The 16,817-nt window shown below is 41.3% G+C and overlaps 1 protein-coding gene and 1 long non-coding RNA gene across 2 annotated transcripts in view; one reads left to right on the plus strand and one right to left on the minus strand.

The window, feature by feature from the left end:
- Positions 1 to 4,244, minus strand: part of RAB32 (RAB32, member RAS oncogene family) — a 28,953-nt gene extending 24,709 nt beyond the window's left edge. The window contains exon 1 of the mRNA XM_083435135.1: positions 3,787 to 4,244. Within this exon, the coding sequence (XP_083291261.1) occupies positions 3,787 to 4,021 (235 nt within the window). The 5' untranslated portion in view covers positions 4,022 to 4,244. The remainder of the gene's footprint in view (positions 1 to 3,786) is intronic.
- Positions 4,245 to 5,051: 807 nt separating this feature from the next.
- Positions 5,052 to 10,552, plus strand: LOC310675078. Its single transcript, XR_014509927.1, has 3 exons — positions 5,052 to 5,138; positions 9,284 to 9,418; positions 9,955 to 10,552. It is a non-coding gene; the product is annotated as an uncharacterized lncRNA (long non-coding RNA).
- Positions 10,553 to 16,817: the final 6,265 nt, after the last annotated feature.

Consider the following 16,817-nt stretch of genomic DNA (forward strand, 5'->3'; position numbering starts at 1 on the left):
TGCCTCAGTAACCTAATTTGGGCACGGCACACATATTTCCTGGCCTTAAAATTCAGCAAGTAACAATAAATCCACTTGAAATTAAGTTACATTAGTAATGGCTGTATGTCACAAGATTTTGAATGGCATCTTGCAAGTACAAATAGGTTGAACGGCTTGAAGCTTTCTATGGGCAGACAGGGAGACTTGCTTGCATGGAAGCAGAGTTTGAAGGTTGCCAGGCACATTTTGCACCTGGCTATTGACCACTTCTTGGCAACAGATGGCACCTGATGTCTCCACCATCTGGAGGTACATGCCTGGGGATCTTTGCATTAGCAACACATCCTGTAGAATTCTATCCATTATATTTTATCTACAATCAGAATGAATTTCAGGAACCAAAAAATCGATTGAAAAATACTACTTCCGAGCTGTCTGGCCCAAAAATGGAACAAGGCATTCCATTTTGGTGACTGTGACCCTGGTTTGAAGAGCCATTTGGTGCCTAGTTTACATATATATGAGTTTCTACCGCTGTGTAGAAGACTGTCTGCTCATAAAAGGAATAATCAGAATTTACACAGCCACCTTAGTAAAACTTCAGCTTTTTCCATTTTGGCAGTTTCTCCAAGAACGTATGGTTTCAGTACTTCACGTGATTGCTGTGTTTGTATCTTGCAATGTTTATACTGTTCTATTATTGGGGTAACCACTTCTGTAGAAAGTGCAGTGCAAAATTGTTTTGGACACACTTCAAAACATCTAGGGGACTGACAAAAGGAACACACTGGTTCAGCGGGCTCCATGCCAGGTAGGTTGCATTCTCTGCATTGTTATGTTTCGCTCTACTGACTTGCACTTCATTAACTTATGAAGCGCAACCAATTACAAGTACATTTCATGGCACTGATTAGCTGAAAACTGAAAGGTGCCAGACCACAGAAAGATCAGACCATTAAGTAACACAAAGCTTTGGAGACCAGAATTTGGTTCTTCACACACTGTGCTCCAGAACTAACTGGACAAGAGACTTAAACTAGCCAATTCTCTCATCCTGATGTGATGAAAATACAACAGTCACAAAGGAATTCTAACCAGGAAGATATGCCCATGTATCTCTGGTGTGACATAAGCCACATTCTAACTGCTTCTGGCCATGTTTTTGCTTTGTTTTTTCCTGCAGTGGGTGGGGGGCCAGCACAAACCTTCACTAGCTTCCCTTCCACTGACTCCTATGTGGTGCATTTCAGTTACACCAGTGACTCTGCTGGCATAAGTTACGCCGAGTGCTGAATGAAGGCAGTTATAGGATATCTTCATTTATCTCTGTCCCTGTCATGCCTATTCCCATTTCTGATGCTGTCTGGGAAAGGTTGGGATGTGGAATATCTGAAACTTAGTCCTTTACCATCAGTCTCATTAGTACTGCCAACAGGTTGTCATTTTCTGTTGTTCTATCGAGGAAAACAATAAACACTATTTAGATTTATTGTTGTAGAACAGCCTTAAGAGAAATAAAAATAAAAGACTACATCAAAAACACCCAATATCTGCAGATCAGTACATCAATCTGCAACCTCATCTTGAAAAGATAATTTCAATAGAACTCGATGAAACCCAGCATCTGAAACAAACATTTGCAACAGTTTGGCTGTCAGTTGAGACTCATATATATGTTACTGAACACTGGTGTTCTGTTTTTTCAACCATTACACCTGGCGTGGGCAGGCTTGTCGGACGTACTTTTGTTTACTAGAAGAACACAAAGACCTACCCATCAGAATCAGATGCAAAGGACATACTGTTAAAATTAATCAACAAGTTCCCTCAGAGCATACTCTGAGTCCAGGAATTCTTTTTCCATGCCAACCTGTACCAAGTTCATAGTTCTTTCACACAAAAATCCATTCCTGATTTGCTTGTTTCATTCAACAGCCTAATTTAACTGGGAAAGTCATTTTACTGCTGCTCTTTAACAACTAGGTGTCAGAAACCTTTGCTGAGCTATTACATATGACTCTGAGATCAATCATCAGACCCACTCCCCCATCCCGCACCCAAATTAGGCACTAACAGCAACAGAGAAATTACAGGTGGTGCTTGTTAGCACTGTTAAATTGTACTGGTTGTGTAAATGTAAGTATATGTAACAAGGACCATTTCTAGGCTACCAGCGGATTTGGAAAAATCACACCAATATAAATACTCCCCATATTAGTGGCTGCTTTGGTAACACAAATGTTCAAAAGAGAAGTGACCAGCCTTCATTTTTAATCAACTATCAGAATGGAGTTTTTAACAGTACGTTTATATAAAGGCTGCTTTACAGACCTAGCAACCTTATTAAGTTAGTCATTATGATTCACTTTTACAGGCTAGTATTTGAAGGTGAGCAACTTGCCTGATGCCACCCAGGTTAAAGTACACTTGCAAAGCTCAAATGCTGCTGCATGCAATCTGGCCTATCCAAATATGTCATTGCAAATCGGCCTATGCATCACCCCCAATTCAAAGCTGCTCTGCAATCACATCAATTCAACCAACTAAAAGGACAGAAGAGCAAAAGGTTTGCAGTAATCACATTACTTCTTTAAATTAAGAGGGGGGGGGGATTGCAGTTATAGTAGCTTTCCCCCTAACTGACCCACTCTATGATAAATAGTTGCTGGACTCAGTTGTGGAGAGGGAGCGGGTACTAGGAAGAGAATGCTGATCCCATAACTGGAAGGTTGTCAACTTGGCAGATGAAAAAGAAATCCTTCTTGCATTCCACTGCTATATAAAACAGTTTGTAGTCTTAAAAGGTAGAGCAAACTGGGAGCTAGCAAAGGAAATGAGGAACCCAAGAGACTATTACAACGAATTTTGCAAAATTGGCAAGAGTTCTCTTTCAAGACTACATCCTTGTAGTGAAGCAACTGAAGAAAATACCACATCAAAAGCTCCCTGCAACTTACAGTTACTAGAAGTTTGTCTAAAACAAGAAGTAACACCTTTTATTGAACAACACAGCAACTGCCATAAATCATAAAGAATAGAACTCATTTCCAAAATCCAGAGTTTTTAACACACTTCACCAGAAGTCTGGAATAACGTAAAAAGTATACTTAGAAATATTTTAGTTAAGCTGATACTGATAACTTCTGGAAAATCGAGAATGCAACACAAGAGTAGCAACAACTTCAAAGCCCCACAACCTCCACAGCTTTCACACATGCAGACCTTTAACCTATGCCCATGTTTTAAAAGTTTACACATATACATACTTTACACATTAAGGCTTAGTACCTCTGCTTGCATGTGGGTATATACAAAAGACTACAACTTGTGTGCATAGAAAAGCATAGTTAAGATACATACATGAAAAACTTTAACTATCTCCACATAACACAAACATATGCATTTAGAAAATTGAAAGGCAGAAAGTAGCTCTTCCCCCTCCCCAACAAGTAAATAATGCCAGACCCATTGGGGTAACCCCCCCTCCAAGCAGCTCTGAGTGGCATATATGAATTCTACTTACCCTACTGATCATGCCCATCCTATAAGGCGAGTTAAGGCCGAAACAGAAACTGGCTGACCTAGATACACCCAGTGAGCAGGACAATGAACTCGCATCTTCCCTAGACAAGCCCGGCCCTCTCTCCACTACATCACACTGCCTTTCCATCCAAGTAAGCAAAACCAAAAGCAAGCTTCTACTCAAGACCGCATAAAGCCCGCATAACGAGGGATGGCCTCCGAGCACATGCAGAGCGCCTTTTCCATACGAGAGCCGGCATCGCCCGCCTGTCGCCTCCTCACCTGCGATGTCCCACAGCTGCAGCCTCACCAGGGTCCTGCTATCCCAGTTGAGCACTTTCAGGGCGAAGTCCACGCCGATGGTGGCCCGGTAGTGCTGCGAGAAGAGCTGGTGCACGTAGCGCTTGATGATGCTCGTCTTGCCCACGCCCAGCTCGCCGATAACCAGCACCTTGAACAGATGCTCCCGGCTCTCCGGCAGCCCCGCGCCGCCGCCTCTCTCGCCTCCCCCCGCCATTCTCGCGCCCCTCGCCCGCCTGCCTGCCCGCCTTCCCCCGGGAGCTCCCCAGCCGCCAGCGACACTCAGGGGGACCCGGGCGAGAAGGGGAAGGTTCCTAGAGCTTTGTTGCGACCGCTCGGCAAACTTTCTTTGTTCAACTCCTTCTTTTCTGGTGGGAAGGCGCGTCCTCCTGCAGGCGGCTCTGGAGAGCGAGGGAACCACCTGACCGGAGTCACAGGACGCGGAAACCCGGCAAGTTATAAAACTCCATGGAGGGGCGGAGGCAGCGCGGGCGGAGGAGCACCAACAGCCGCCGCCTCCTCCTCCTCGGCTCCAGCTCCTCCCCGCCTCTCAGCCCGACGCTGTAAGGCGCAAAGGAGGCTGGCGCTCTCTGGCTCTCATGCTGCTGCTCTGTTTTGGTTAGGCTGGCCTAACGCCCGCAGACATGGGACTAAGCCCCGCCGAATTCAACAGGGCGTCTTCTTCCACAGAGGGGAGGGTCTCGCTAAAGATAGTAGGGAGCCTTCTCGGGCTCAGGGTGGCGAAACGAAAAAGAGCCCTTGCGCCTTTAATGGCTGCATGGAAGGGGGAGATTGCCGCGCCGCTTCAGGAGAAGCTGTACCGGATTCCCTCTTCTGCACCACGCAACTCTTAAAGCTGTCTGCCCCCCGGCCACATAAATGTGTCGCGGCCGCTTGGATGCCACAGGATGGCCACTATCCTGTGACACTTCCTGCGGAATGAAGTCGGCGGGGTGTGCTTTTCAGGAAGCATGCATATATGCTCAGTTTGCAGGTGTGCTCAGGAATGCGGGCCTTCATCAGATATAAGTCACAATAAGATCTGTCCTGTACAATTGTATAAAATATTGCATTGCTGGGAATAGGAGGTGACTGATTTCAGGGTGAATATAAAATGTGCCAGGGTATGGCCTGGGGGGAATATGATGCAACTATCTTGTTGAAGATAAGCAGGTCTGGTCTGGGCAGTGCTTGGATGAAAGACTACCTGAGAAGGCTATGCCATCTTGAGTTCCACGATGGAAGGAAACAGGAGCATTAATGTACTATGTAAATAAATACTAAGGAAACAAAGTGTAACCTGACTGATCAGGATAGCAGCTTGTCATTAGCAGGTAAGTAAAGGTAAGCACCCTTCCAACATTAAGCATCTAAACTCACAGTCCCAATCCAACTCATACCTCTTCCTCTTAGTCAAGTATGGAGTTTACTTTGTTGCTCAGCAGAAATGAACCAGATGGAGTGCCCCAATGAGTCCTCTTCAGTAGCAGAGGTGCTGGAGAATTCAAACTATACATCTCAGCAACCCCTTGGAAGCCACCACAGTTTTGGAATAGTGGAGAGGAGAGTGTTAGAAGATGGTTCTCAAAAGTACACAGCATGCTTTCATGATCCACCAGGTTTTCGGGGTAGTAGCTGTCAATGGACTTATTGTGAACAACTGTCACCTTTTAATAATAAAATGTTCATAACTACTGCTCTAATTAAATCACAGTGTGAATCACATTAAAAGGCATTACACAATGTAAACTAACAAGTCATTTTAAATTTACTTCGGCAAATTTATTTAGGCATGGGGAGAGGAGAGGGAGGGGAAGTTCCTTTCATCAGCCAGAAGTTCTTGCACTAATGGAACTACTTTGGTCAATCACACCCATAGTTAAGCTATTTTCCAAGTGATGAATTTACTTTCAAATATTAATTGTGTTGTACCTGCATTTAGACAGCATTTATTCCATTTTCTGGACTTTTCCTTACCTGATAATGTTTACATTTTATGTGAGGTTTCACACAATCTAAAAGTAGCTTCTGGAAATCTAGCAGAAGTATGATGCTCCTTTTTGTGTTAATTGCTTCCAGAAAAAAAAATCTGTTTGCAACCCCATTAACACACAATATTGTTGTAGTTTTGCACTGTAATTCCCCACCCCGCATTAATGGAACATGCCATGTGACAAAATTTGCAGCAGTATTCTGGTATATAGCTCTTTCCTGCAAGGGGAAATGAGGACCAAAGCATGCATGCATGTTATAGTTATGACATGTATAATGGCACCTGCTGTTGTGTCACACTAAACCCACTGGTGTGAATGAAAGTAAATGTGACATGGCAGTATATTGATCAAAAAGCCACAGTTCCGTAGTGCAACGGGTCATGCAGTATAAACGGACTCAATGCACTGCAGAGAGGAGATCAGTAATTCAGGGCAAGCTGTCTTTCTTATTCTTCTCACCGCATAAGCTCTTACAATTGTTCATGAAACAAAGTTAGAAAACTGCTCGGGAACGCACACAAATGTTTCATACACCTCATAATATGTCAGGACCAGAAATGTCTTTTTTGCAAGGTCTGTCATATCTACAAACCACATCTCAGCTTGTGTCATCTAACTTTCTCTTGAAACTTTCAGGTTCAGATGCATGACACACTAAGGGAAATGTTGCCAGGCAACTAAGAGTGCCCCAATAAAGTTAACTGAAACTTTCCTATTTGCTTTCATAGGAACAGAATGTTTGGCCCAAACTTTCATTTCTCTTTTCATTATTGTTTGGTGCAGTCCTTTCTAACCTCTACCAGCAGAGTACATGATTCTGTTTTCTAGCAATAAAATTTGCACTTGTCATATTTAATAAACACATCCTGCTTATTGGGGTGATAAACAATGTTGTTCATTTGTTTATGACTTCTGTTTTGTGCAAACCTGCCACAAGAAGCAGCATTTGATTTCAACAGTTAAGTTCAGGACAATCATAACTCAGAATGATAAGAGCTAGTTTTACAGTGGGAATGAAGTATACTTGAGGCCAAATTGGAAGAACAAACTTGTCATTCTTAATTAGGGTCACTTGCTTGACAATGGAAGGTGATATGAATTTTAGGATTCTGAAGATTAGCATGCTGCAGTCCTAATGCTAAAAGCCACTGGTGTTCTATCTTGTGGACCAAAGTCCTGTGACCTTGGAATTCATTCAATCAATCTCACTGGTTGTCCATTCAGTTTCTTGCCCAGGAGCATTAAAAACATTGCAAAATATGAAAATGGATTTTCTGAGCTGGAATGATATAAATGAGATGAGACACTCTACTTGAAATGGGAATCACATAAGATAAGCACTAAGCAAATCACCATCTGCACATCTTGTGTGGAATAATGAGAACATAAGAAGAGTCCTACTGGATCAGATCAGAACCCTATCTAGTTCTTCATCCTGTTATTACAGTGGCAAACCAGATGCCTATGGGAAGTTCACAAGCAGGACCAGAGTGCAACAGCACTACCCATTTGTGATTCCCAGTAATTGGTATTCAGAGGCATCCTGCCTCCAACATAGCAACTGAGCCTGGTAGCTACTGATTGCCTTATCCTCCATGAATTAGTCTAATACTCTTTTAAAGCCATTCAAGTTGGTGACCAGCACTACATTCTGTGCAAGTGAATTGCATAGATTAACAATGCGCTGTATGAAGAACTACTTGTCCGTCCTGATGGTCCCAAGTTCTAATATTATGAGACAGGAAGAAAAAACTTCTCCATATGTACTTTTGTATAGTGTTGTGTTAAAATGATATAAATGATACTGCTATACACCTGTATCTTGTCTCCCCTGACTTATTTTTCCTCCTAAAAAGCCCCATATAGAACCTTTCCTCAGACAGAAGTTGCTCCAGTCCTTTGGTAATTTGGCTTGCCTTTTTCCGTGTCTGTGTACTGAGAAATATGCATGGTAAACCATGAAGTGGTTGGCCACTATGGGGAACTGAATGCTTGGCTGATCCAGCAGTTCTTATGCTTATATGTAAGGATTTGGTACATACATCTTCCAGACAACTCTTACTCTTTTTAGCTTTCTCATAAAGTTTTTATCTAAGCAATGAACTCTTACTTCACCTTATATTTCCCATTAGGTGAAATCAGGGTTCTCTCTCTCTCTCTCTCTCTCTCTCTCTCTCTCTCACACACACACACACACACACACACTAATTTCTTGCAAATACTTTCACTTTCCCCAAAATCCCTCAAAGGTTTTTGCCCAGGCCGAAGCATCTAAACTCAGCAACAATGTTACTGAATTGCATTGTGTTCTGAAAAGTTCTGTCATGAGACAGGGTATATTCTGGTATACTCCTGACCAGCTGAAACTGATTGCAATCATACAGTATCACATGTACTAAAAGCACATCATGTTGTGCATTGCTGGGCCTTTGGGCAAGACTTCATTTTCCAGAAGCTTCCTTGATAAACATTGTGCTTAATTGCCCTGTCCTTTAATGGTGTATAATCTGCCTAATCAGATTGGTCAAGCTTCAGAAAATTTTAACAGATGCCTCAGAAACTGCATTTGGGCCACTGATTTCATGCGATAAGAAGTAGGAGGGTGGGAAGGATTCGGGTACCATTGAAATCTTTTTTCCTAAGTCATTATAGACATAAGAAGAATTTATCATGATCTGAGGTAACGTATATTACTGTTTTTACTTTTTGGATGAATTTTTGTTTGTTTTTCTTTCAATAAAGCATTAAAAAAAAATCTTTCCCCCTAAACAATATAGGAACTTCTTACACTAACCCATGAAATGGAAAATAGGTACAGGAAAACAGTTGCCAACCTTTTTGTGTGAGTGGGCACATTTGGAACTTTTGGAAAGTGCCAGAGTCCAGTCAAAAAATGGTTGTCCTAGGGTATGGCATAACTCTAAATGACTGCCATGTCTGAAGGAGCAGAAAGAGAGACAGGATCACAAAATGGTGCAGACTTCCTTCCCATCAGCCTACCAGTCAATGGTGGAAAAGGCATCCAAATCGGCCACCAACATGCTCACTCACAGAAAAAAAAAGCTCTTTGCACATATTCTCTGCTCAGAGTAGAAAGGAGAATGGTTGTCCAGACCAGTCCAGGCATCCAATGAAATTGGGGCATTTTCAAGATATGCATTCAGTGAAGGAGGGGCTAAGCTAGTGTAAATAGGCAGGAAGACTAAACAGTCTTTCATGTATTGATGGGATATTTATTGAGATCTTTTGCAGGCCCCATAGGAGGTACTGGCAGCACATTGGTGCCCATGGACACCATGCTGGGGATCTCAATGCAGTTTCCACTCATCTCAACCCACTAATGTATGTAAAGCAACAAACAAGGGCAAATATGTCTATGAACTACTATCAATCTCATTCCAGATACTGAGGCTGTGTATGATCCATGGTGGTACAGTATGTGCATTGCTCCATTTATATTTGTGATTTTTCCTTTGCTTCTTCAGTCTTCTGAAATTTTCAAAACCCTATCAAGCTAATGTATCAGATGGAACTTGCAGTGAGTAGACCTCTACTGCCTAAATTGCAAAGGACCACCTGAATGGGGAAAAGACCTATTCATGTCTAGCTTGGAATCATGTGTAAGTTTTCCTTAGCGCATATCCAAAGCTGAGTTCTGCTTAAAACAGGGATTCACAGTATCATATTCATCTTGACTGAGTGTTCCCACAAAGTACGTTCTGCATGAACAGGTCCTATGCCTGCAACATGGGAGAAGTGGTTTTGAAGCATGTATATTTTCTGCCCTGGAAATAAATGGTTTTAGCCTAGTTCAGATGCCCCATATCTGTTTTGACTAGAGGATAATCATGAGCAATTGAATGGGAGAAGTTAGTAGGATTTGGGTTTCAGTTCTGCTCCAGAACTTGGGTGTATGTATTTAAAATGTGGTTTCTCCATTAATCAACAGTGGCATGCTATCATCAGCACCAAACACTGAAAATATTTGCTCTGCTTCATAGACTGGCCATTTTGACAGTGCTGAAGGGTGCGTGGAAGCTTCTAGAGGGGCAAGTAGCATGAGTGTTGAAAAAAGGAAAGACACAGGGATGGTGGAGCCAGCACTTCTATACTCTTCTATGCTCAAATAACAGCTTTCTCCTTGTGTAACCCACAGGAGGAAGCTGAGGAGTTGCCAACTTACTTCATCAAGAAAGGGAATGTCTCATACAGCTCAGAGAAGGGAGGGCTGGTGCTCCAAACGTTCCTGAAGGACTCCTGAGAAAGCTCTCCAGAAATCATTGCGACTTGGCAGACAGAGATTGGCTTAAGCCCAAATGAATGTGGAACACAGAAACATAAAATGGAATGATGCAAACAAAGACTGCTTAACATGTCAACAAAGTCGGAGGTTGGAGGTTTTGGTGTGTTGTTTGCATCGTGCCATGCTTGCTGTATTTTTTCACTGTATGTAAGGTGCTGCTTTCTGTGATTTCCAAGTGGATTCAGAGGCATTTCATCTGCTCACCAGTTCTTCTAGCTAATAAGGAATTTTTCAATGCCAAGAAAAATCACCGTGCTGAGACATGCCTCTAAGAATTATCTTGGTTCAGAGTCTCTTGTTTTGAAGCTGATTAATTGAATCCACACCCCCATTCCATTAGCACCATCCCATACATCATCTTTCTGATTACATAAGGGATAGTATAGTATCTGGTCCGATAAGCAAGTGTCAGGGAGAGGCACTCATTCCTGGAAGAGGCACACTGAGCCAGGATTTTCCTCTATTGACAACAACTGTAGAGAGTGGAGTACTGTGTAGTTCATTCAATTATGCCATAATTTATTATTATTGTAATAAAGTACTGTGTCATCCTCAGCACCAATTGGCAGTTGTAGACTACAGATAACAGCAACATGATTTCTTCTTCTTAACAACAAAATTATTATCCACCCTTCACCAACAGGTTCAGGATAGGTTACAACAATTTTAAATTCAGAATTAAAAACAGTTAAACCATATTGCATTCACAAGAATAGAGTGGGTCCCGAAACACTTATCTCAGGTGTCGGTGGTACTTGTATTATTACAATATAGTTAATGAAAAATTGAGGCTGTTACACCTACTTTCATGATTTCTATTCTATGCAAATATCCCAATGTTATTTAGCAACACAACAGGGTTATTCAAAGTGTGCTTTTGTCAATACTACTGACTAAGTAACCTCTGGGGTTTAATGGAACTCATAATAGGAAAGAAGAGGATACTGGAATGCCAATCACTGAAGAAATCTCTTTAACGTTAATAGCTTCAGGAGGCAGTCTTTTAATTAACAATACACTTCTCGTGCAATTAATAGGCATTACTACCAGGCAATTTGCCAAGGAGGGCATTTAAGTGTTTGGGAAGTGCAGGGCATGTCTGAGAAGCTGCAGCAATAACAGTTGCACATGGAATTGGCCATGACTGTTTATGAGACAAAAACACTCATCCAATGTGGGGCCATAGATATCATTAGACCACACCATCCATGGTGTTGGTGCTTTAGTAATTGGTGGAACAAAGCTAAGCTCAGAAAGCACAGCTCCTTGCCTAACTCAAAACAACAACACTAAGATGATAACACTGGGAGTGGAATATATTCCTCAACACTAACACAGTTCATGTACTCATCTGATAATAACAACAGATAAAAGAGGGATGATCTTCTTCCAGCCAATGTTGGCTTGCCCTCCATATTCTAGCTGGGCGAGATGGAGGCTTGTCATGACATCTCTCTCTGCTTGCCAGTCTGTATAGAGTACTCCTACCCAGAAGTGCCATGAGAGATGGGCAGGAAGGTTTGTCTATTCTTCATGTCTAGAGTTTTGGGGCGTGTCACATTTGTTGTGGGATACCTGAGTGCTCCTGACTGCATTTCTTTTTAAAAAAAAATATGAACAATTTACTACAGGTGAGCTATTCAGAAGTTTGGTGACACATCACATTATTTCCATGCTGTTCTATGTCGCATTCAATTTGATGGTGGGGCAATGTTCCAGAACAGGGTATTTTTGAAAATTTTGGTGTGGCTCTCTATAATTCCTATATAGAGCTTTGAGGCATCTCAGTCTGATTGCTGGGATATCTTAGAACCAAGTAACCTACAACTTCTAACATTTATTGTCATTTATTGTTTATTATTCTAAACTTTTGTCACCAAGTAGAAGAAGCCCATCTTGAACTTCAGAGTATGGATAATACCATATCTTGGTTATTCAACTTCAAGATGAACAATGCTGGAATGTGACAGACTCTCTTGCTTGATTAATTGTAATGACAACAAGAACACAACATAGCATCATTTATACTGTCAAATCACCCACAGATGAATAACTTCTTTTTGTTAAATAACTTGGAGAGAAACAATAAGTGCTGAACTGACAATAAGAATAGAAGAAGAACCTGCTAGGTCAAGCCAGTAGACCATCTCATGTAGCATCCCATTCTCACAGGTGCAAAGCAGATGCCTAATGAAAGCCCAAAAGCAGAACCTGAGCACAAACTCCCCACTTGTGATTCCCAGCAGCTGGCATTCAGAAGCCAGTATATATCAAGTGCTAATATACAGAGAAAAACAAATTGTACCTTAGGCTTTCAGAAGATGTATGATGACCATGACGTTCTTTAAGGGGTGGACCAGTGGAAATCATCCTGGTTATCCTTTAATATTTTGATGATCCTTCATCTCTGCAAAAGCCTCTGTTTTTATATTAATATGAGATTTAATTCAGTTTTATCAGCTGTGATCTGTTTTGCCGACTCTATTTTTTTATAAATGATGTTTTAATATATTTTAGGGTTTCCCCCCTTTTATACCTGCAAACACTTCATGTGTCTGAAGGAGTAAGCTTGAGTCCACAAAACTTTAGGCCATAATACATTTGTTTGTCTTTAAGCTGCCACAAGACTGTTTCACTCTTTTGCTGCAAGATTCTAATGTGGCTACTCTTCTGATATTTTATGCAATAGTTTATGTGCATATTTTATGTAACCAACTTTTATCCTGCTATTTCTGGTCAGTGCACCGTAAATGACTGACCAGCTGCAATAGCAATTGCTATGCTTTTGGACTGTATATTTCAAAAGGTGATGGGTTGGACTTGGAAAACTAGGTGTTTGCATTTTTCAGTTGTGAATGGTTAATCTCTCAAATACAGCACAGTATTATGAAAAGATGCGCTGGCTTAGAGATGGAGCATATTCCCACATCCTAACAGAAACTGCTGCCTTGAAATCATTGAAGTATTTTTTATTTTTTTTGCAACCATGAAAATTAGAAAGTCATTATTAATGATGCAGACTCAATTTATTTGATTGAATAGTATTTTTCAATTTTGCTTCAGTTGTACAGCCTTCTAAAAACTGGATAAGGAATGAACTATTGGGGTCTTATTTAACAGATTAGATGGGTGGGAGGGAGAGGAAAAGTCTATCTTAAAAAAGCTATTCCGTGTATTCAATCTTCCTCTCTCTTTTCTATTGTCAATTATTCATTTGTCAATTATTCATTTGATTCCTCTGGGGATTTGTGAGTCCTGCCAATCTTTCCTTGCAGAGCTGGGGAGGTGTTGAGGGGGGGGAGGCCTAATATATATGCAGTCTCAATATTGGGAGTGTCAATCTAGCTACCTTCTGTACCAGCAAACCTGCTTTTGACTGTAAATGCCCTAGCAACAAGCGCCCACCTCTTGGGAGATCACAAATGTCACCAGAGATATGAATTGCACGCATTCAAGGTTTTTACCCCCAAGGCAACAGGAAGCAAAACGCTGAGGAATCAGCCTGAGGTTTGTGTAAAGGTGAAAACTACAAGAAGTCTTATCCAGGGCACACACATTCCTGTCTTCAGTCAGCAGCTCTCAGCAGGAATAACATGGTTTTTCCCCCTGTGAGGATTTTGGAGGAAGAGATGTGAAGACAACCTTTTCATGACAAATAATACATTTTTGGACTCATTCTGGCAATATGTGATTGAAGACAGAGGAGTCCCTTCAAAAGAGTGGCTCGGGAGATCCAGCCAGATGGGTGGGGTATAAATAATAACATTAATATTATTATAAATGCCTTTTTCTGACAGGGCTCAAGTTAGGGTGGCTACCCGGGCATTGTCAAAAAGAGTTCCATAAAATGTGTGGGTGCTAATTCATATGTGTAAATACAAATGTGGAAATAATGATGTTGTTTTAAATAGAAATGTAATACATCTTAGCCCTTGCTCCCTAGTTTTATGGTTCTTTATCTTTAAAGGAACCCTTTAAATAGAGCACTGTCTACATGCTACTTAGGGAGAAATGGGGAATGCTGGTGGTGATGATAGCGAGGTAATCTACTGATGATGATATTATTATTATTATTATTATTATTATTATTATTATTATTATTATTATACCACCCTTCATCCATAGATCTCAGGGTGGTTCACAGTAATGCACTAAAAAACTAACTAACTAAAGACTAAAAACTAAAAAAATGCAAACTAAAAACATGAAAACTGAGCAAAGTGATGGAGGAAACACAGGTGTCTCTGCATAAATCAGTTTTGTACTAGATATTCCCCATGCAGGTGGCCCACAATTTTCATGAAATGTGCAACCTGCCTAATACTGTTCTGAAATGCTCGGCAGCAACTTTCAGTCAGAGCAGACAATACTTTTGTCCACTCGGTCTACCTGGGTTGGATCTAGACACATCAAAGAAGTGATTCAGTTAAACGCATTGTAAACTTCATACAGGGAAATCCCGTTGGTGAAAGATGGGACTCCACAGTGCCATCTGGTGTCACAGTGTTACAACACATATAAAGCGCTTTATCTTTACGAATGTAGTTGGTCTACAGACTTTGAACAACTAGTGCAGTGTAGGGCTCTCATGACAACCACAGCAAAAACAAAAAATGGGTGGGGGGGGGGAGACAAAATGCTTTTGAGCTAGATCTCATAAGGCCTATTTCTCAGGGGTCAGTCCAGCCCCTTCAGAATAATTGACAGTCATTCAAAAAGAAAAAAAATATTTTTTAATTGTCCAGCTATTTTTGCATATATTTCTTGTGTGCCTCTTTCCCCACCTACCCTTTGGTTTCTCTATTCCTTCCCCCCCAAAAAAGTGTGCATTTCTGAAAGCAAATATAACTTATTTCTTCTTCTTCTTTTTATGCTTCCTCCGCTAATAATATCCTACTCTCTGATAATGTCACAGTAAATGGTGCTGAAATACCTTCTGTAAATTGTCTTGATATTTTTCTGAGGCTTAGTACATTTTCCATGGCTTCATGATAACTGCAACTGCCTGTAGGCAAAGTTCAAAAGCTCAAGCTGTTGTGGGGAAGGGTTCCACACCAGTAATTTGGCCTGCTTAAATGTTTTTGTTCTGCAAACAAACTTAATCTGATTTTTGTATTTTATCTCTTTTATTGGGTTCTGTGGGCTCTTCTGAAGAAGGAAGAGATCACATTGCTACTGTTTGCTTGTAGGTTTGTGGGCTCTTCCTTGTTTATCATCTTTAAGGAGTTTAGAAACTCTTTTGTTCCCACATCAGGGGCCATTTATGCAAAGGGGTAAGGTAAAGGTAAAGAGACCCCTGACCATTAGGTCCAGTTGTGGCCGACTCTGGGGTTGCGGTGCTCATCTCGCTTTATTGGCCGAGGGAGCCAGCGTACAGCTTCTGGGTCATGTGGCCAGCATGACTAAGCCGCTTCTGGCGAACCAGAGCAGCGCACGGAAACACCGTTACCTTCCCGCCGGAGCGTTACCTATTTATCTACTTGCATTTTGACGCACTTTTGAACTGCTAGGTTGGCAGGAGCAGGGACTGAGCAACGGGAGCTCACCCCGTCGCGGGGATTCGAACCGCCGACCTTCTGATTGGCAAGTCCTAGGCTCTGTGGTTTAACCCACAGCGCCACCCACGTCCCTTATGCAAAGGGGCAACAATATAATAAATACATTCCATATTTTGATTGCTTGTATTGTAGCAGCAATCATTGGTATTTAATTAGAGCTTACCCTGATTTTTCATGAATGCTGTTTGGAATTTGAGATCTTGTTCAAACTAATATTTTGAGCCGGTCCCAATTTGTGTGAGAAACAAACTACTTTGACCTCATAGATACAATTTGGCACACATACAGCAAGTAGCGGTACAGATGTTGGTTGTTTTGTTACTTCAGTTTGAAATGCCCCATCCTACTCACTTTTCTTTTATAATAAGATGGTACTATAAAGTAAACCATTCTTATATCTATTTCACAGATCATGCAAGTCAAACGTATGCATGTTTTCTCAGAAATAAGCCACGCTAAGCTTTAATGCATGACAAGCTGAAATTGTGTGCTTAGCCTACACAACTATTAAAGGTTGCAGGAGTCCATGGTTGTTGTTGTTTTCAATCTTGCCACTGTAAGCAGTAGGACTACACTGGACGTTTGATCCTCAGTCCCTTTATTTACATCATACTTTGGACAATTTGTGCAGGTCAGAAGCAGATGCTATAGAATTGGATGGGCTAGTGGCTTTGCTGAGCATAAGGCAGCTTTATATATCCGTAAGGGAATTATTCAGCTTCTTTTCTAATGCTGCAAATTGGACTGTACAATGTGTTACTACTCCTATTAGTCATCCCAGACAATGAGCAAGGCATGCTGTGGTTAAGGGCATTTTTTTTATCAGACCAACTGCTGTTAGTTAGTTTGCAAGCTTTCCAAAGAGATCTGCTCTTAACATCTCATTTGCGAAAGTAGCTGGACTCTCAAAGGCTCTGGGCTCTGTTCCAGAAGATGATGATGTAATAATCACATACATCACTTGCCAGCAGGATGTTTTTTTGTTTTTTAAGAAGTGTCTGTTAAATACCTCATTAAGAAAGGCATGCTGTAGGCTGGCTGCTTCTTTCCCTTGATGAATTTGCAGGCTGGTACTTGCCAAGTATCATTTTACTGATCCAATTATTTAAAAATACCCTTCAAGAGGTTGTTAAGATATACTCCCAAAGACTTCAGCTC

The sequence above is a fragment of the Podarcis tiliguerta genome, assembly GCF_965153285.1.
Source record: "Podarcis tiliguerta genome assembly, chromosome: 3".
Classification (NCBI taxonomy): Eukaryota; Metazoa; Chordata; class Lepidosauria; order Squamata; family Lacertidae; genus Podarcis; species Podarcis tiliguerta.